The following is a 20,533-nucleotide window of genomic DNA, read 5'->3' as shown; positions in this document are numbered from 1 at the left end:
GTTCAATGATTCGTTGCATGATTATGTTTTCCAGAATCTTCCCTGGTATTGAGGTCAGGCTGATAGGTCTGTAGTTTCCTGGATCTGGTTTTTCCCCCCCCTTTTTTGAAGATGGGAACTACTTTTGTTACTGGTCTGTCTTTGATAACATTAGGGATAAACATGGTTGTATTTTGTTAAATGAAGAAGGGAGGGGCAAGAAAGGGGACAAAAATGTGGGAACCAGACTTGATTCAATACTATTCAGGATAAAGGGGTGGAACAGATGTTTGGATAGAAATGTGTAAATAATAAAATTTTAAGAGGCGAAGGGAAAATATTGGACAAACAATACAATGAGGGGGTGAAATTTGAAATGTGTTTAATTATGCACCTGACTGATATCTTGTTCAAAAGATCTGTATGTGTTTTTTCTTTTAAAAAAAGATAAAAAAAAAATTCAAAAAAAGAGAGAAAGATATGGCCTTTATAGAATAAAAGTAAAAATCGTCATGAGATGCTACTTATAGATTTAGTTTCACTGAGGTCAGTGCCAATATCATAGCAAGTACAAGAGTTTCTGAGATCATCCCCTGGGTGCTTATAAATTATTTTCTAATTTCAAAAAAGATAGCTGTACATCTAGAAATAGCTTCTATCTCTGTTGAAAATCTAGAGGTTTTTGTTCTGCTTACCTATGGAATGCTATGAGATGATGGTTAGTTGCTGTTACCAGTCAAGCAAGTAGCAGGAGGTGGGTATGGAGCTCTACTGGGAAGCCTGGGGTGTGGGGTTCTCAGACTTGGTCTCCTGGTTGGTAGATGTTTTACTGTTCCAAGGACTGTTATTTCCTAGGGCAGGGGAATTGTTGAAGTCTTCATCATCATCCAGGCCATTGGCTGCATCATATTGCGTGTTCTCCAGTCTAGTGATCAACCGCTCATCTTCATCACCAAATTCTCCACCCATCAGAGTGGGTTCCCCAACAACCATCACATCCTGAAAAGGGATCCATGATTTGTTAGCTGTTATAAACTGGAGCAAGCTAAATAAAGTATCTCAATTCCTATGACAGGATTACTCAGAATCCTTCCACACATTCCCCCATATTATCACTGCTAGGCCTCAAATGAGTATTTTCAAACCTGTTGGCATTCTGTTTGTATATGCTAACTTGGAAAGCCAATTTTCAAAAATTCCAAACTATTCACTGAAAGGATTGAAAGAGTTGTGTAAAAAGGTAACATGATACTGTATAGAATCAACACATTATTTAACAATTCACATTTGTATTTGTGGGGTTTGCAGGTAGCAAAAGCAAGTAGGATCACCTCAGGAATAGTTTTTTTTAATATCAAAGACAGAATCTAGTGAAATCTGTTCTAACAAGATGCTTGGAAGCTGTCTCCTGATTAAATCAGGGGTCAAAAAATGGTGCTGGCTGTGACTGCATGACTTGTCCATAGGCTCATCTTGACTTTTCTGACCATCCTCCCCATATAACCCTGCCTGACTTCTTTACATCCTAACTTATTTCTCCCTTCTTTGCTACAACCCATTAAAAAGCTGCCTTTAATGCCATGGGAGAAAAGAATGAACTCAGGATTTCACGTTCTTATTCTTTCCTTTATTTGGATGGTTGGTCCGAGGTGCTAAGTCCTTAGAAAGATTGTTTTCCTGAGGTCTTATTATAGCGAGATGTTTTAAGCCAGAAGATCACAACGATTGTCTGGTTCTTATTGTGGAAGAATTCTCTGACTCTGTATTGTTGCCTGGGAGACTCCTGGGTGTAGGATTCCTACACTCTTCATAGGACCCAACATGGCAGATGTACTAATCTCCTCCATAAATGGGGAAAGCTCTCCTCTTTGGAATGTAGCTGTGGTGCTCCAAAGCAGACAGTGGGACATATTCTGGAACAGTACCCTCTGACTGCATATCAGAGGAACCTCAAAGACCTTCCACATACAACTCTGTATTGAGTATATAATCTATCTCTGAATTTGTAAATAACTAGTTTCATATTTACTCTTTGACAATTTAATTCTGATGTGCTTTTTAATATTTTTGCCATTACGCTAAATAAATAAACTCCCAGCAAAACTGCTTGTTGGTGCTTCGTGACTCATCTTAAGCCAGCAAGAAACATACAAAGATAGGAACTGAGCAATCTTTCTTGACCTCATGACTAATTATGGGGAACCCTCTTAGATGCAATTGCCATATGGGTCATGGGCATTTATGCAAATGGGCATTTATGCAAATGGGCATTCATGCAAATGACCTCAGTCACATCATTAGCCCATAGATGTTGTGACATGAATGGTACCACTGTGGCTTATTCATAACCCCATTTGCTTCCTGCAATCCATCCCAAAGAAATATAGCCAGGCTGACCTAGGAACAGAAAAGGGAAGAGCACCCTAGATTTAAAAATTTCTTTCTTCCTGAAGAAAAAATTAAAGAGAATAAACACTTCTATTTCTAAACATTGTAGCTGTTCAGTGAACCATATGGTCATTAAACAAATTCAGCATCCCACACTACTCATTGGAAGCTAGCAGGGAAGGTTGCAAATGACCCTAAGATGTTGCAACTGTTGTAAATACGTGCAAATTGCCAAGTGCTTGAATTTAGATCATGTGAGCATGGCAATGCTGCAGTAGTGTAAGTCTGGGGACTCATAAGTCACTTTTTTCAGGGCTGTTGTAGCTTCAAATGGTAACTAAATGAATGGTTGTTAAGTCAAAGACTACCTGCATAGTGCTCCTCTTCAGACCAGGAGTGTCAAACTCAATTTCATTGAGGGCCGCATCAGGGCTGTGGTTGATTTCGAGGGGCCAGCAGGGCATGGCCAATTGGGTGGCCAACTAGGTGGGTATGGCCATCTTGATGCCACTCCCCAAACTGCTGGCATGTTTCCTCTTCGCACTGGGTAGGCTGAGCCGAAGCCGTGCTGGTCTGATCTTTCTTCTTTGCAGTGGGTAGACTGGGTCAAAACTACGCTGGCCTGATCTTTCCTCTTCGCACTGGGTAGACCAGGCTGAAGCTATGTTGGCCTGATCTTTGGACTAGGGCTTGTTTTCGGGATAGCTCGTATTTTTGGGGAAACTTGTCCCAGAGTAGAACCCTAAAGGCACCCTCCAATTCAACCCTGTGTTATCTTCACTAGCTAGTTCTGTGTGATAGCCACCAACCTGATTGCTTTGGGATCACCTGTGGGAGAGGGGAGACATTGAGGGACAACACAATGATATCATCATATAAATTATGTCATATGCATTGTTTGCATGGTAGCATCAGGATGTCAATATGGTTCCCACCAGATGTTTATGATTGCACTGCTAGCCAAGAGTGCTTGGCTGCCCTGCCCATTGTTTTTTATGAATTGGATTCAGTTTCCACAGGTGTGCAGCAAGGCATGGGAGCATTGCTGAGCTCTATAGAGGGCAGAAAAGTCTCCCTTAAGCCCAGCCCTTCCCCACTGGCCAATGCCAAGAAGGTAACTTCTGAAACCCTGCATGGTGCTTGAATAAATTGCCTGAAGTTACTTGGGGACCTAATATGGGAAGGGGTTGCTTAATGATTTGCAGCAGTTGCTGTTTTAGGGATTCTGGCCAAAAGTAGTCTTAGATGAGGCCTAAAAGGAAAAGGAGACTTACAGGTACCTGACTGGCAAGGCTCAGGTTTGCTGCTGTGACTTTCTTCTTGCTGTTGGTGCTGTTGATGTTATTCCCGGCACTGCTGTTGGAGGTGCTACCGGTGGAATTTTTTCTTTTTCTCCTTTTTGTGGTGGGCTGTCTTGCAGGCTCTGCTGTGGGAGAGAAAAGGCTGAGATGCAGCACAAAGGCATATGCAGAGTTGAAGGAGCCTGGCTGCCATGCATGAGTCTGCACCCTCTCAGATTCATTAAAAGGAGGCAGGAAGAACATTGAAAATAGGGCTATCTATTGGGAAAGTTAACCTGAGTCAAAAAGCACATATAAATTAAGAAATAGGAAAACGAAGGAACAGTTGTTTATAGTTTGGCATCCATGATACAAAAACAGTGCTCTGGTATATGCTATTTTTTAATTCAGTATAGATTGTGTTGTATTATGTAGTGTTTTCCAATTTTAGCAACTTTAAGATATGTGGACTTCAACTCAGAATTACCTAGTCAACCATGCTGACTGGGGAATTCTAGGAGTTGAAATCCACATAATCTTGCCAAGGTTGGGAAATACTGTATCATAATAATAGTATTTTATAGTCCTTGCACAAAGTTGCTTGCCACAGTCAACTGAGCAAAAAGAGGAGACAAATTGCTTGGATTCATAATGGGCACTATCAAGAAACTAGATTACCTTGGCTTAGAGTCAGAATAGAAATTTAAGATTTACCTCCATTCACTTTGCCCTCTAGAAGTCAATAGAAGCATTAGTTTGCATGGGGTGCAATTAGGGGTTTATTTATGCAAAGATCTCTTCTGTTCTGGATAAATCCTGAAGTAGGAGGGTCAGAGAAATACACTGAATCAAAAATGTTCTCTACAAGAAAGACCTCATAATGGGCATACATGTATAATGTATAATAGGGTTGGAAAGGACCTTGAAAGTCTTCCAGTCCAACCCCCTACCCAAGGCAGAAGTCCTACCATCTTGGACAAATGGTTGCCCAATCTTTTCTTGAAAACTGCCAGCAATGGAGCACCTGCACAGCTGGAAACATTTCCTAGATTCTGGTAGGCAAAACAACCAGTGATAATTTTAGGAGATAGTATTGTCATCCTGTTGGTCTCAATCAAATTTATTGCAGTCAAAGACCAGTACAATTAAAAATGCTCAAAAGAGTATTTTTGGACCAGGACTTTATTATGGACTTGTTGCCATAAATGCTATCTGCCTATTTTCTTCCATCTTTTTTCCATCTTTATATTATTTTTGTCATCATAAGCCAGCCACCATTTGAAGAGTCATCAGATAATGGGTATCCATTTGAGGAACTGTTGTGTAATATTCTGCCATCCTGGGACAGTATCACCTCTCGCCGACTTCTATCTTATCTATTTATTTATTTATTTATTTATTTATTTAATCATATTTATATACCGCCCTATCTCCCGAAGGACTCGGGGCGGTTAACAGGCACTTAAAAAACATATAAATACATAAATACAACATAAAAACAATTAAAAAACTTATTCTAAAAGCCCGATAGTTAAAATTATGATTAAAAATATAAAACTAAAACCCAATTTAAAACCCATAAATTTAAAATCTAACTCAGTCCCGCGCAAATAAATAAGTGTGTTTTAAGCTCGCGGCGGAAGGTCCGAAGGTCCGGAAGCTGACGAAGTCCTGGGGGCAGTTCGTTCCAGAGGGTGGGAGCCCCCACAGAGAAGGCCCTTCCCCTGGGCGCCGCCAGACGACATTGCCTCGCTGACGGCACCCTGAGGAGTCCCTCTCTATGAGAGCGCACAGGTCGGTGAGAGGTATTCGGTCGCAGTAGGCGGTCTCGTAAGTAACCCGGCCCTATGCCATGGAGCGCTTTAAAGGTGGTCACCAAAACCTTGAAGCGCACCCGGAAGGCCACAGGTAGCCAGTGCAGTCTGCGCAGGATAGGTGTCATGCGGGAACCACGAGGGGCTCCCTCTATCACCCGCGCAGCCGCATTCTGGACTAACTGCAGCCTCCGGATGCCCTTCAAGGGGAGCCCCATGTAGAGAGCATTGCAGTAATCCAGGCGAGACATCACGAGTGCGTGAGTGACCGTGCATAGGGCATCCCGGTCCAGAAAGGGGCGCAACTGGCGCACCAGGCGAACCTGGTAGAACGCTCTCCTGGAGACGGCCGTCAGATGATCTTCTAGAGACAGTCGTTCATCCAGGAGGATGCCTAAGTTGCGCACCCTCTCCATCGGGGCCAGTGACTCGCCACCGACGGTCAGCCGCGGACTTAGCTGACTGTACCGGGATGCCGGCATCCACAGCCACTCTGTCTTGGAGGGATTGACCTTGAGCCTGTTTCTCCCCATCCAGACCCGTACGGCCTCCAGACACCGGGACAACACTTCGATAGCTTCGTTGGGGTGGTCCGGTGTAGAAAAGTACAGCTGGGTGTCATCCGCGTACAGCTGGTACTTCACACCGAAACCACTGGTGATCTCACCCAGCGGCTTCATGTAGATGTTGAACAGAAGGGGCGAGAGGATCGACCCCTGCGGCACCCCACAAGTGAGGCGCCTCGGGGCCGACCTCTGCCCTCCCGTCAACACCGTCTGCGACCGGAGAGATAGGAGAACCACCGATAAACGGTGCCTCCCACTCCCAATCCCTCCAACCGGCGCAGCAGGATACCATGGTCGATGGTATCGAAAGCCGCTGAGAGGTCTAATAGGACCAGGGCAGAGGAACAACCCCTATCCCTGGCCCTCCAGAGATCATCCACCAACGCGACCAAAGCCGTCTCCGTGCTGTAGCCGGGCCGGAAACCGGACTGGAACGGGTCTAGATAGACAGTTTCATCCAGGTGTAAGGGAAACTGATATGCCACCACACTCTCTACAACCTTCGCCACAAAGCGAAGGTTGGAGACCGGACGATAATTACCTAAAACAGCCGGGTCAAGGAAAGGCTTCTTGAGGAGGGGCCTCACCACCGCCTCTTTCAAGGAGGCCGGAAAGACACCCTCCACCAAAGAAGCATTCGTAATCACCTGGAGCCAGCCTCGTGTCACCTCCTGAGTGGCCAGCACCAGCCAGGAGGGGCACGGGTCCAGTAAACACGTGGTGGCATTCAACCTACCCAACAACCTGTCCATGTCCTCGGGAGCCACAGGGTCAAACTCATCCCACACAACATCACCAAGACCACCCTCGGACGTCTCACCTGAGTCGCTGCAATTTTGGTCCAACCCATCCCGAAGCTGAACGATTTTATCGTATAGATAACCACTAAACTCCTCAGCACGTCCCTGCAGCGGGTCATCCCGCTCCCCCTGGTGAAGGAGGGAACGAGTCACCTGAAACAGGGCGGCTGGGCGGTTATCTGCCGACGCAATGAGGGAGGAGGCGTAGCAACGCCTCGCTTCCCTCAATGCCACTAGGTAAGTCCTAGTATAGGACTTCACTAGTGTCCGATCAGCCTCAGAACGGCTGGACCTCCAGGAGCTCTCTAGGCATCTTCTCCGGCGCTTCATCCCCCTCAGCTCCTCGGAGAACCAAGGAGCCAGTTGGGACCTGCGCCGGGTCAGAGGCCGCAAAGGCACGACACGATCTAAGGCCCCCGCCGCGGCCCGTTCCCAGGCCGCAACAAGTTCCTCAGACGTGCCGTGAGCCAGACCCTCAGGAAGTGGCCCAAGCTCCGTCCGGAACCTCTCCGGGTGCATCAGGCGCCTGGGACGGAACCAACGCATCGGCTCCGTCTCACTGCGGTGTTGGATGGCAGTCAGAAAGTCCAGGCGAAGGAGAGAGTGATCTGTCCATGACAAAGGTTCAATGACTATTTCCTTTAAGTCCAGATCTCTCAACCACTGACCAGAGACAAAAATCAGATCCAGTGTGCCACCCCCAGTGTGAGTAAGGCCATCAACTACTTGAGTCAGGTCCAAGGCCGTCATGGAAGCCATGAACTCCCGAGCTGCTGTCGATGACGAGCCGGAAGATGGCAAGTTAAAATCCCCCATGACTAAAAGTCTGGGGGTCTCAACTGCCACTCCGGCAAGCACCTCCAGGAGCTCGGGCAGGGCAGCTATCATGCAGCAAGGAGCCAGGTACGCGACCAGCAAGCCCATCTGACATCTATGGCCCCACTTCACAAAGAGAGATTCACACCCGGCAATCTGAGGCACAGTGGTCTCCCTCGGCTCCAGACTCTCTCTAATCACAACTGCCACCCCCCCACCCCTACCCTGGGCTCTCGGCTGATGGAATGCACGGAAACCTGGCGGGCACATCTGTACCAGGGGCACGCCCCCTTCTGCGCCCAACCAGGTCTCCGTAATGCCTATAAAGTCCGCGGCACTTTATTCGATATTCGGTACAGGAACTCTTGCGCCTGCGAGGTGCCCCCGCCTCGCAGGAGTGGCCCGCCTCATTACCGAGGGCCGGCCTCAATGAAGGGTCTTGGGACCCACAGAGGTGGCATGCATCGAGGAAGAGCCTTTGGGGTTTTTTAGATAGGGAATTTTTACGGGGTGGGAGGGTAAGGGCGGGTGCTGGGGGTAGCCCGTCGGGGGGGCAGTTCCTGCATGTACTCGTGGCGTCCATTTAACAGGTTCAAAGGTTAAGGGGGAGGATTGCGTTCCTTCTGGTGAGGGTGGTCCTATTTGTACGGTAAGTGGGAGGGGCAGATATGGCGGAAGTGAGGGCTCGCATCGTTTTTTGGGGGCACGCACTCGATGTTTGAAGGCGATCGCACGCCCCGATCCCTCAGACTTCTCCCGTTCCCCAGATGGTCAAGACCCTCAGAGCCTGGGCCTCTGGCTGATGTTGTGCAACGCACGGTCCGTGGTTAACAAGGCCCCCCTAATATATGATCTTATCCAGGGGGGTTCTGCGGACCTTATGGGCGTTACGGAAACCTGGTTGGGCACAGAAGGGGGCGTGCCCCTTGTGGAAATGTGCCCACCGGGTTTCTGAGCATTCCATCAGCCGAGGGCCCAGGGTAGGGGTGGGGGGGTGGCGGTTGTTATTAAGGAGAGTCTAGAGCCGAGGGAGACCACTGTACCTCAGATTGCTGGCTGTGAATCCCTCTTTGTAAGGTGGGGTCATAGGTGTCAGATGGGCTTGTTTGTCACGTACCTGGCTCCTTGCTGCGTGACAGCAGCCCTGCCCGAGCTCCTGGAGGTGCTTGCTGGAGTGGCAGTTGAGACCCCCAGACTTATGGTCATGGGGGACTTTAACTTGCCATCGACCGGCATGTCATCGACAGCAGCTCGGGAGTTCATGGCTTCCATGACGGCCTTGGACCTGACTCAAGTAGTTGATGGCCCAACTCACATTGGGGGAGGCATGCTGCACCTGATTTTTATCTCTAGTCACTGGTTGAAGGATCTGGACTTGAGGGATTTAGTCACTGAACCTTTGTCATGGTCAGATCACTCCCTCCTTCGCCTGGACTTTCTGACCCCCACTCAACACCGCAGGGAGAACCAATACGTTGGTTCCGTCCCAGGCGCCTGATGGACCCGGAGAGGTTCCAGACAGAGCTTGGGCCGTTTCCTGAGGGTCTGGCTCATGGCACGGCTGAGGAACTAGTTGCGGCTTGGGAACTGGCCGTGACTGGGGCTTTAGACCATGTCATGCCTTTGCGGCCTCTGACCCGGCGTAGGTCTCAACCAGCTCCTTGGTTCTCCGAGGAGCTGAGGGAGATGAAACACCGGAGAAGACGCCTAGAGAGTTCTTGGAGGTCCAGTCGTTCGGAGGCTGATCGGACACTAGTTAGGTCATATAATAGGACCTACCTAGTGGCATTGAGGGAAGCGAGACGTTGTTACGTCTCCTCCCTCATTGCATCGGCAGATAACCGCCCGGCCGCCCTGTTTCGGGTGACTCGCTCTCTCCTTCAACAGGGGGAGCGGGATGACCCGTTACAGGGACATGCCGAGGAGTTTAGTGGTTATCGATACGATAAAATCGTTCAGTTTCGGGATGGTCTGGATCAAAATTAAGTGGATCCAGGTGAGATGACAGAGAGCTGTCTTGTTGAGACTGTTTGAGATGGGTTCGACCCTGTGGCTCCCGAGGACATGGACAGGTTACTGGGGAGGTTGAATGCCACCACATGTTTACTGGACCCGTGCCCCTCCTGGTTGGTACTGGCCATGCAGGAGGTGAAACGAGGCTGGCTCCTCCTGGCTTACGAATGCTTCTTTGTTGGAGGGAATCTTTCTGGCTGCCTTGAAAGAGGCGGTGGTGAGACCTCTCCTCAAGAAGCCTTCCCTGGACCCAGCTGTATTAGGTAATTATCGTCCGGTCTCCAACCTTCGCTTTGTGGCGAAGGTTGTAGAGAGTGTGGTGGCATGTCAATTACCCCGGTACCTGGATGAAACTGTCTATTTAGACCCGTTCCAGTCCGGCTTTCAGCCCGGATACAGCACTGAGACGGCTTTGGTCGCGTTGGTTGATGATCTCTGGAGGGCCAGGGATAGGGGTTATTCCTCTGCCTTGGTCCTATTAGACCTCTCAGCGGCTTTTGATACCATCGACCATGGTATCTTGCTGCACCAGTTGGAGGGATTGGGAGTGGGAGGCACCGTTTATCGGTGGTTCTCCTCCTATCTCTCTGATCGGTCGCAGACGGTGTAGACGGGAGGGCAGAGGTTGACCCCAAGGCGCCTCACTTGTGGGGTACCGCAGGGGTCGATTCTCTCGCCCCTCCTGTTCAACATCTATATGAAGCCGCTGGGTGAGATCATAAGTGGTTTCGGTGTGAGGTACCAACTGTATGCTGATGATACTCAGCTGTACTTTTCCACACCGGGCCACCCAAACAAAGCTATCGAAGTGCTGTCCCGGTGTCTGGAGGCCGTACGGGTCTGGATGGGGAGAAACAGGCTCAAGCTCAATCCCTCCAAGACAGAGTGGCTGTGGATGCCGGCACCCCGGTACAGTCAGCTGCAGCCGCGACTGCCTGTTTGGGCCAGTCATTGGCCCCAATGGAGAGGGTGCGCAACTTGGGCATTCTCCTGGATGGACGGCTGTCTTTTGAAGACCATTTGACGGCCGTCTCCAGGAGACCTTTTTACCAGGTTCGTCTGGTTCGCCAGTTGCGCCCCTTTCTAGACCGGGATGCCCTATGCACGGTCACTCATGCTCTCGTGACATCTCGTCTGGATTACTGCAATGCTCTCTACATGGGGCTCCCCTTGAAGAGCACCCGGAGGCTCCAGTTGGTCCAGAATGCGGCTGCGCGGGTGATAGAGGGAGCCCCTCGTGGCTCCCATGTGACACCTCTCCTGCGCAGACTGCACTGGCTACCTATGGCCTTTCGGGTGCGCTTCAAGGTTTTGGTAACTATCTTCAAAGCGTAGGGCCGGGTTACCTACGGGACCGTCTGTTGCCACCGATTGCCTCCCACCGACCCGTGCGCTCTCACAGGGAGGGACTCCTCAGGGTGCCGTCAGCCAGGCAGTGCCGACTGGCGACACCCAGGGGAAGGGCCTTTTATGTTGGGGCTCCCACCCTCTGGAACGAACTTCCCCCAGGACTTCGCCAACTTCCTGACCTTCGAACCTTTTGCCGCGAGCTTAAGACACATCTATTTATTTGCGCAGGACTGGACTAGAATTTTAAATTTTAAATTTGGTTTTAACGGGGTTTTATTATTTTTATTGCAATTTTTTAATATTCTGCCTTATTTAATAAGTTTTTTAATTGGTGTTTTATTTTGTATTTATATGTATGTTTTTATTAGGCTGTAAACCACCCTGAGTCCCCCGGGAGATAGGGAGGTATAAAAATGCGATTAAATAAATAAATAAATAAATCTGGTTAAAAGTTCTGGAATGAAATAATAATAAATAAAATCTATATTGAAATCATAATTTGGCAGCCTATATATTGGTTGCATATAAACAAGAGCATGGCCTGGGCTATGTAACAACGTTCCTTAAATTGTGAAGGCCTATAGTTATTAGGTACTAAAATACAACAAGGTGATAATATGAAATGATTTTGAGTGTTAAGTATATAAAATGGTTATAATGGATTATTCATCAAGCTTTGGCAAATCTTTAACGCTGCTGCAGCTACATTTAATCATTTGTTACTAAATCTTGCTGGACCATTCATAAAGGAGAATATCAATCTACAATAGCAAATGAAAGACAAAACATGAAAATGGAATTAAAATAGTTAATTGTGCTACATGGCTGACTGAAGAAGTAGTCAAGTGACAAAACAGTGTTGTGACTGCACACATGAAAGGGATGGAGTTTGCATTTGGATGAAAGGCATCTAAGAACAGGACGCTTCAAAATGTTTGCCTGTAAACCAGGGGTGAAATGAAAAATTTGTTACTACCGGTTCTGTGGGCATGGCTTGGTGGGGGGAGGGGTAATGTAACTGGGTGGGTGTGGCCAAAGTTTTAAAAAAACTTTTAAAAGCATTTTTTCTACAACCTCTTCGGCTGAAAAAGTGCTTTTAAAAGCCTCTGATGATCAGGCAACTCAGCTGGGATTGCCAGAGGAGCCTTTTAAAAGCATTTAAAAGCATTCCCAGCTGAGTTGCCTGATCGCCAGAACCTTTTAAAAGCATTTTTTTACAGCCTCTTCAGCTGAAGAGGTTGTAGAAAACATGTTTTTAAAGTGTTCTGATGATCCCAGCTGAGTTGCCTGAACCCTTTAAAAGCATTTTTTTAAAGCTTTTTCTGCCGAAAAAACCCTTTGATGATCGCGCGGCTCAGCTGGGCATAGGGGGCGGGTGCCAGGGATTTTTGTTACCGGTTCTCCAAACTACCCACTGCCATCGCTATTGGATTGGGTGATCCGGTCCGAACCGGGAGCATTTCACCCCTGATGTAAATATGGAAATAAGTGCATATTTAAATATATCTAAAGAAAGTCATGGCACCCTTCTGGAACTTCAGAAACGTCATGAAAGAGGGATCTTTACAATCAGGCCAGAAATGCACTAACAAGGGAGATCAGAGCAGCAAAAAGAAGCTACTCTGAAAAGCTAAAGAATCAGTTTTCAGCAAATGAACCAGCAAACATGTGGAAAACTCTTAAAAATATCACCGGCTATGGCAAACCTCCTTCCCAGGCTGAAGGTAATCAACAACTGGCAGATGACCTGAATGAGTTTTACTGCAGGTTTGAAAGGAAACTACAGCCACCTATCTCCACAACCCCTATCTCAGACACACCAACAACAGCCAAACCTCCTACAACTGACCCCATTTCATTGGGTTCACAACCCCTAGTGATCTCAGAAAAGGAAGTGCAGGACCTATTTCACAGACAAAAGCCAAGAAAAGCTCCAGGCCCAGACAAGATAACTCCTTCTTGTTTAAAAGTCTGTGCTGACCAATTGGCCCCCATCTTCACCCATATCTTCAATAAATCACTAGAGATGTGCTATGTTCCTTCTTGCTTCAAACGCTCTACTATCATCCCAGTGCCGAAGAAGCCCACCATCAAGGAACTGAATGACTACAGACCAGTTACTTTAACATCTGTAGTCATGAAAACCTTTGAAAGGCTAGTGCTTTCCTACTTGAAAACCATCACGGATCCGCTGTTAGACCCCTTGCAATTTGCATACCGAGCAAATAGATTAACAGATGATGCTGTTAATATGGCACTGCACTACATCCTACAACATCTTGAGTCTCCAAAGACCTATGCAAGGGTCCTCTTTGTAGACTTTAGTTCAGCATTCAATACCATCATTCCAGACACTCTTCTAACTAAGCTAAACCAACTACAGGTATCGGAACAGACTTGTAAGTGGATCACAAGCTTCCTAACCAACAGGAAGCAGCAGGTGAAGCTAAGCAAGATCACATCAAATACCTGTACAATTAGCACAGGGGCCCTCCAAGGCTGTGTGCTCTCCCCCCTTATCTTCTCTCTGTATACCAATGACTGCATCTCCAACGATCCATCTGTTAAGCTACTGAAGTTCGCAGATGACACAACAGTGATTGATCTCATTCGAGACAATGACGAATCCGCATATAGATGAGAGATCGAACGACTAGCCTTGTGGTGCGACCGAAACAATCTGGAACTGAACACACTCAAAACCGTAGAAATGGTGGTAGACTTTAGGAGAAACCCTTCCATACTTCCACCTCTCACAATACTAGACAACACAGTATCAACAGTAGAAACCTTTAAATTTCTAGGTTCTATCGTATCGCAAGATCTAAAATGGACAGCTAACATCAAAAACATCATCAAAAAAGGACAACAAAGAATGTTCTTTCTGTGCCAACTCAGAAAGCTCAAACTTCCCAAGGAGCTGCTGATTCAGTTCTACAGAGGAATTATTGAGTCTGTCATTTGCACCTCTATAACTGTCTGGTTCGGTTCTGCAACCCAACAAGAAAGACACAGACTTCAGAGGATAATTAGAACTGCAGAAAAAATAATTGCTACCAACCTGCCTTCCATTGTGGACCTGTATAGTGCACGAATCAGGAAGAGGGCCGTGAAAATATTTACAGATCCCTCACATCCTGGACATAAATTGTTTCAACTCCTACCCTCAAAACGACACTATAGAGCACTGCACACCAGAACAATTAGACACAAAACAGTTTTTCCCCGAAGGCCATCACTCTGCTAAACAAATAATTCCCTCAACACTATCAAACTATTCTATTCTATTCTATTCTATTCTATTCTATTCTATTCTATCTGCTTGCAGGAGCACAGAACAGCTGCCTTTCAGTCTCCTCCTCTCTTCTGGACATGCCAAACATCAGGCTACAGCCACTGGGCTGAGTAGGAATTTATTCTCTTGGGGGGGGGGAAACGTAAAGATCAAAGAATGGTGCCACATAGTAAAGTGAAAGGTTAAAAGGCCCACCTGGATCACTTCTCACCTTTCCTCATGGTAAAACCAGTTTTACCTAAGTTTGACTTCAGGTGCAATCTAAAAGCTTCAGCCTCAACCATTTTTATCCCAGCTGTTCTTGCCTCTGCATACTGCAAAACATCTTGGAAATGGCACCTGTATATTTTAGGAATTGTGCATTTTGGGCAATCTCCACAATGGCTGGCATGCTAATTTCAAGAGCACTTGGGTTTCCTCTTTTTAAGGAACAACTTTGACCTCACCCCATTCCTAAGAGGACTGTAAGGGGAGTGCATAAGAGCACCAACGTGCCTACCGTTCCTGTCCTAATGTTCCCTTGATTATATCCAATTTTGTATAGTTATTACATACTTATGCTTATATACATGCTTATATATCGTATAGTTATTTCATGCTTATGCTTATATATACTGTTGTGACAAATAAATAAAATAAAATCTGTACATGATCCAGAAGACCTGCATGCAACTAAGAAGATGGAGAAATAGTTCCATGTGCTAGGCAGAACATATTTTTTGTCATTATTACAGTATATAATGCACACCATTTGTACAATGACAATCATCATGTGTATGAGGTCATGCACTCTCTTTCTCCATCCCCCTCTTATAAAAATGCTCACATCTAGGAATCTAATAATTCTTTGAAACACTGATTTAGAATGAATATCCAGAATAGTCAAAGGACTTTCAATGGTATTTTATGTTCTTAAATTCTTACTCTTTCACCCACTTAGAATCAGAGACCAGAGAGAATTCCTACCTGGAGGTGCCACCATCCGCTGCCATTTTTGAAACAAACATGTTTTCAAGCAGTCCCGAGGACTTAAATTATATGTTTTATGTCTTGACATTAGTTCTTGCATTGGCTCCAATATTACACACAACTGCAAAGAAGGAACAGAAAAAAAACCATTTCTGGACATTTTAAGACATTTCTTTCGTTGCTCTCCAAATTTATTTTCCTGCTAAGCAGAGAATTATGAATATAAATTGTGATTAATAGGAAGTTTCCCAGTTTTAGGGTTTCAAAGATGTATTGCAGGGTCATTATTTTGTTGCAAATAAATATGAAGTGAGCAGTATAACCGTTTTGTTGTTTGGATTTTAATCGGATCAGAAAATTCAGATTCAGATTTACAAATGCTCTCCCCAATATATGGTTGCCTTCACCATCACTGTTTCCCAGCTAACCAAAAGCTCCCTACTTCCATTCCCCCCATCCTCCCCCCACCCCAGCTAACTCAGGAGCATCAAAATTCTACTCTTGTGTTTTGAAGATCCTTGGTGTAAGGCCTGGCTCTCCCCCTTAATCAAGGAAGTAAAGATTCTTTAAACTTTGCATTTCAAAAGGATCCTTTTATTGAGAAAGAAGTGATAACTGAGCGAAAGCAAAGCAGGATCTGAGGTCCTTAAAGCAATACAATAAGAATAAAAGAAGTTAGAATCCCCTCCCAACCATCTGATGTGGATTTAGCCAATCTGCAGGTATGAAGTTGTTTTTTGTCAGGGACATTTTGGGAAAGTGATAAGAAGACTTTCTCAGGTTCGTTTCCTGAGTGATGCAATCCACATGGCCCTCCCTCCCCACCCATTCCCTGAAAGGTGAGAAAGTGCTAGGCCTCTAGGCGCCAGGCTAGAAATTATAAAGCAATTAATTACATGGTACAGGATATGTAGGAAAGAAGGATAGAAAAGTCTAAAGGAAATATAGGGCCCCACTCTTCCCGTAAAGAATGGCAGATTCATGGATCTGATATATCCCTCTCCTTAGAAAAAAGGATAGTCCACCTGGAAAATAGAAAACATAATAAATAATTAGCAGGGTTTAGAAGGGTATTTCAGGTAGAATTTACTCAACAGCGTAGGAGCCTTAACATGTCTTTTCGCCACCAATTCATTTTGGGAGGCTGCTAGGTGTTTCCATGCCACTAGGAACTGGGTGGACCCATGGTGTGTGCATGAATCAAGAATTTCTTTGATTTCAAAGTGTTGTTTGCCCTCTATCATAATGGGGATTGAGGGTGTGGGTGCTGGTGGTCTGAGGGCACATGTTTTCTATGCTCACAGTGTTCAAGTTCCTAAAGTCCATACAGAGTTGCAAAGAACCATCCGTTTTCTTGTGGAATGAGACTGGGGCCGTGATCTTTGGTCGGGCTGATTCAATAAAACCCCTTTATAGGTTTTTGTTGATGAATTTCCTTAGCTGTTTGGTTCTCTAGGGGACATACAGTAAATTTTTGGCTTTGATAGCTTGGCCCCTGGCAAGATCTCGATAGCGCAATATATGGTGTGGTGGGAGAGTAGTTCGTCTACATGCTCTTCACTGAAAACCTCTGCTAAGTCCCAATATTCTTTTGGGATACCTGGAGTCACCATCACTTGGCCAGGCATTGCCGTTTTGTTCCCCTCCCCCTTTTCTTTTCCTGCCTTTGAGGTTTCTGAGAACATCACATGCTTTGGGAAGTTTATGGAACCCTGTTTCCAATTTACTCTAGGGTTCCATTTCTTCAGCCATGTGAGTCCCAGGACTAGTAGACATTCCATTCCAGGGGCTATTATGTAGATTAAATTCTCATTGTGGCATCCTAGGCTTATTTGCAAGGGTTTGGTGGCCAAAGTTGTTGGTCGTTCCCCCTCCCCAGCTATGGACCCATTGAGTTGGCAGAATGCAATGGGGATTTTTAGTTTCCTCAAGTGGATTCCTTCCTACCAGGGTGGGGCTAATTAAGCATTGGGTGCACCCTGAGTCCAGCAGAGCTGATACTTTCTCCTCCTTCCCTCAGATAGGGATAAACAGTCTTGGAGGTAAGGTGAGTGGTTGAATTGGTTTGCTTACCAGCAGGTCATCATCTGGATTGCTTTCAGATGGGTTCAGATCATCTCGGTGTGTGTGTGTGACAGAGTTTCCTCTCCCAAAGTTGGGGAAGGGGGAAATTTCCCAGCTTCTCGGCTTCTCAGTGCTGTCTCCTTCCCTCAGGGGGTCAATTTTGTAGATTTCCCACCAGATGGGCATTTAGGCTTCCTGCAGGGTCTTTTGAGCAACATTCAGTGGTGTGGTGCCCTCCTTCCTGCACTTGAAGCAAGCTGATGGTCTTTGTGCTAGGGTGGTTTGTGGTTTAAATGGCTCCCTTTTCCCTTGAATGTGTGTGATCTTTTCCACATCCATACAGCCCAGTTTTGGTGTCTGGCCATATCTATTTCAGCTTCCTCAGCTACAAGGTACCACTCATGTAAGTGGTGAGAAGCCCCTTGGGACAGGCAGGTGGTGTACAGGTCATCATTTAGCCTGTCTTTCAACCAGCTCACTAAGATGTCCTCTGGCCAATCCATCCAGCACATGAGGACTCGGAATTCCCGGTGTATTCAGCTACTGGCTTGCAACCTTGCTTCACCACCCTGATATAATCCTGGGCTTTGCAGTCAGCCAAAGGGTCTTCAAATCTGCATCGCAGTGCCATAATGAAACAATCAAAATATTTCGCAGCTTGAGAGCATCGGCATTGTGGAGTGTCACCATCCAACGAGTGGCCGCTCCTTCTAACCATAGGGTCACTACTCGAACTTGTGCCCCTTGAGTTGGGAAGTTTTGCCCATACTCCTCCATATACATGAGGACTTGGGCTAAGAAGAATCCCAACTTCTGGGGGTCTCTATCATATCTGATGCCTAGGTGGGGAGTCTTTCTCTCTAGTCTGGGCTGGCTGGAGACAATCACCTGGGGTGACCCGACAGGTGGCAGGTTCACTGGTCCAGCAACTGGCCCAACTGCATCAGTTCAGTCGACGGCTCCAGGGTTTGGGGTGGCGGCTTCCCCCCCCATCTTCAGTTGGTGCATCTTCCGCCCCCCTTCGTTGGTGATCTCGCTCACTTCGGACATTTAAGTTCTCCAACACTTCCATCACGAGTCGATTGACATGTCTTTTAAGTTGACTCTCAGTGGTTCCTCGATCGCTTTCTCTTGATCGGATAGGGCCTCCAGTTCCAGTTTCCAATCTGGCTTTTGACTGCTGTGGAGGAGGGTGACCCCCCCCAGTTCTGCCAGCCCAGCTGTCCTTCTTCCCCACCCCAATCAACCATTGCAACTTGGTGGAGCTTTCCAGGACTGCTTCGATGGGGCAAGCAGCTCCAATCTCTGGTTGGGTGGTCATTGATGTCTCCCCCCAACATTCAGCTTCTTCCTGCTCACTGCTTGGTTCAGACATGATATGCAGGATCCCCTCGGTAGAGGGGAAAAAAGTTTTCTGGTTGATCACTTTTGCAGATCCTGCTTTATGTAAGGCCTGGCCTCTTCCCCTTAATCAAGGAAGTAAAGACTCTTGAAACTTTGCATTTCAAAAGAAGTTAGAATCCCCTCCCAACCATCCAATATGGATTTAGCCAATCTGCAGGTGTGAAGATGTTTTTTGTAAGGGACACTCTGGGAAAATGATAAAAAGACTTTCTCAGGTTCGTTTCCTGAGCAATGCAATCCACGTGGCCCTCCCTCCCCACCCGTTCCCTGAAAGGTGAGAAAGTGCCAGGCCTCTAGGAGCCAGTCTAGAAGTTATAAAGCAATTAGTTACATGGTACAGGATATGTAGGAAAGAAGGATAGAAAAGTCTAAAGGAAATATAGGCCCCCGCTGCTCCCCTGAAGAATGGCAGATTCATGGATCTGACACTTGGCGTAGAACAGATATGTTAAATTCAAGGCCTAATAAAAACCTAATAAATAAATTAAATAAATAAAATAAATAAGGCCTACAGGACAGATCTATTCCACAGTAGGTTTAGATTTGGCTTGTGAGGCCACCCTGGGGAAAGCAAGGGACCACCCCTCCGCCACCTTGAGCCTGGCCTGGCGCTTCCCCTGGGTGCACACACAGGAGGCGAGTACACAGGGTCTTGCAGTGCCTGGGAGCAGCTGCAGCTCATTGGCCCTTTGGCTGCTAGTAACGGCCAGTTAGATGGGAGCCCGGGGTGTCCAATAAGCTGTGCTCAGCCCCACCCTGCCCCACCTGCATTGGACTCATGCACCTCAGGGCCCTGCAGCCAGGCCACCCCTGCACTGCCACCTGCCTTGCCCCCTCCTGTGGTGGCAACACTTGCAACAGCAGCCCTGTCCAGTAGAAGCCCTGCCATCCATTTGCTCTCCTCCAACCTGAGAAACCCATGAGCCCAGAGGGGAAGGGGACTTGGGCTGGGCTGGGCTGGGCTGGATGTTCCTGGTGCCCTAGGAGCTTGAGGGCTGGGCAGCCACAGCAGTTTTTATGGGAAGAGGGGAATGGGAAGGAAGGAAGAGGAAAAAAAGGTGCCAGTCGGATATAACAGTCGCCAGGAGCCTTTGCCACTGTCCACACCTTGGAGGTAGGATTGGTTGAGGGAGTGGGACGAGCAAAGGCAAGTGGTGGGTTTTCAGAGTTTGGCATGGGGCACCATGGAGGCCACCGTTGCCACCCACCTGCCAGCTTCCAGGCGCTTCCTCAGTGGTGCTTTCTATGCAGACTATGGTGCCACCACTCTGAGTGGGAGGGGGATGGGCTCTGCTCTCCACCTCCCAAATTCCAGCCCCTGCTTTGGTTCCTCATTAGCTGGGGTTTACAAGGAAGTCTATCCAACTAGATGCATTTGGGGCCTTGGTCCTTTGACGTAATTCATGGGAGTTGATGTAATTCCTGAGAGTTGCACTCCCCATATTGCAGAGGAGGCCATGAGAGTGCTGGGAGCCAGGCAGGAGCCAGATCGAAAGGCGGGTTCAGTTCTCATTCTGTCCATTGTTACCTCATGTGGGATTTGATGCTGTGAATGAAAAAGAAGCCTCTTCATTAAGGCATTGTCATCACAACTCAAAGGGTTGTATCAAATTGAGCCTATTTACTATATTTAAAATGCTGCAACCTTACCCCATCTGCCCTTTTAATAGCATAAGCCTTAGGTAGTTTATTTTGAGACTAGCTCTGGACTAAACCCTATCTAGAACCCCTTTATAGTTGCTGTTACAACTTTTAAATTGTGTTTGCTTGCAATATCTGATCCCTCACATTTTCA

At 46.9% G+C, this 20,533-nt stretch overlaps 1 protein-coding gene across 2 annotated transcripts in view; it reads right to left on the bottom strand.

The window, feature by feature from the left end:
* Positions 1-747: 747 nt before the first annotated feature.
* The window catches only part of LDB2 (LIM domain binding 2), a 528,562-nt gene continuing 508,776 nt past the window's right edge, over positions 748-20,533 (bottom strand). Inside the window, exons 6-8 of one of the 2 annotated variants that reach the window (XM_058192632.1) lie at positions 15,268-15,391; positions 3,642-3,793; positions 748-978 (exon numbers count right to left, since the gene is read on the bottom strand). In XM_058192632.1, coding sequence (XP_058048615.1) covers positions 748-978; positions 3,642-3,793; positions 15,268-15,391 — 507 coding nt within the window. The remainder of the gene's footprint in view (positions 979-3,641; positions 3,794-15,267; positions 15,392-20,533) is intronic. The other variant, XM_058192633.1, reaches the window with a different exon arrangement.

Source organism: Ahaetulla prasina, chromosome 8 (assembly GCF_028640845.1).
Source record: "Ahaetulla prasina isolate Xishuangbanna chromosome 8, ASM2864084v1, whole genome shotgun sequence".
NCBI lineage: Eukaryota > Metazoa > Chordata > Lepidosauria > Squamata > Colubridae > Ahaetulla > Ahaetulla prasina.
The sequence above is the reverse complement of the archived record's forward strand: the minus strand, read 5'-3'. Positions and strand labels throughout refer to the sequence as shown.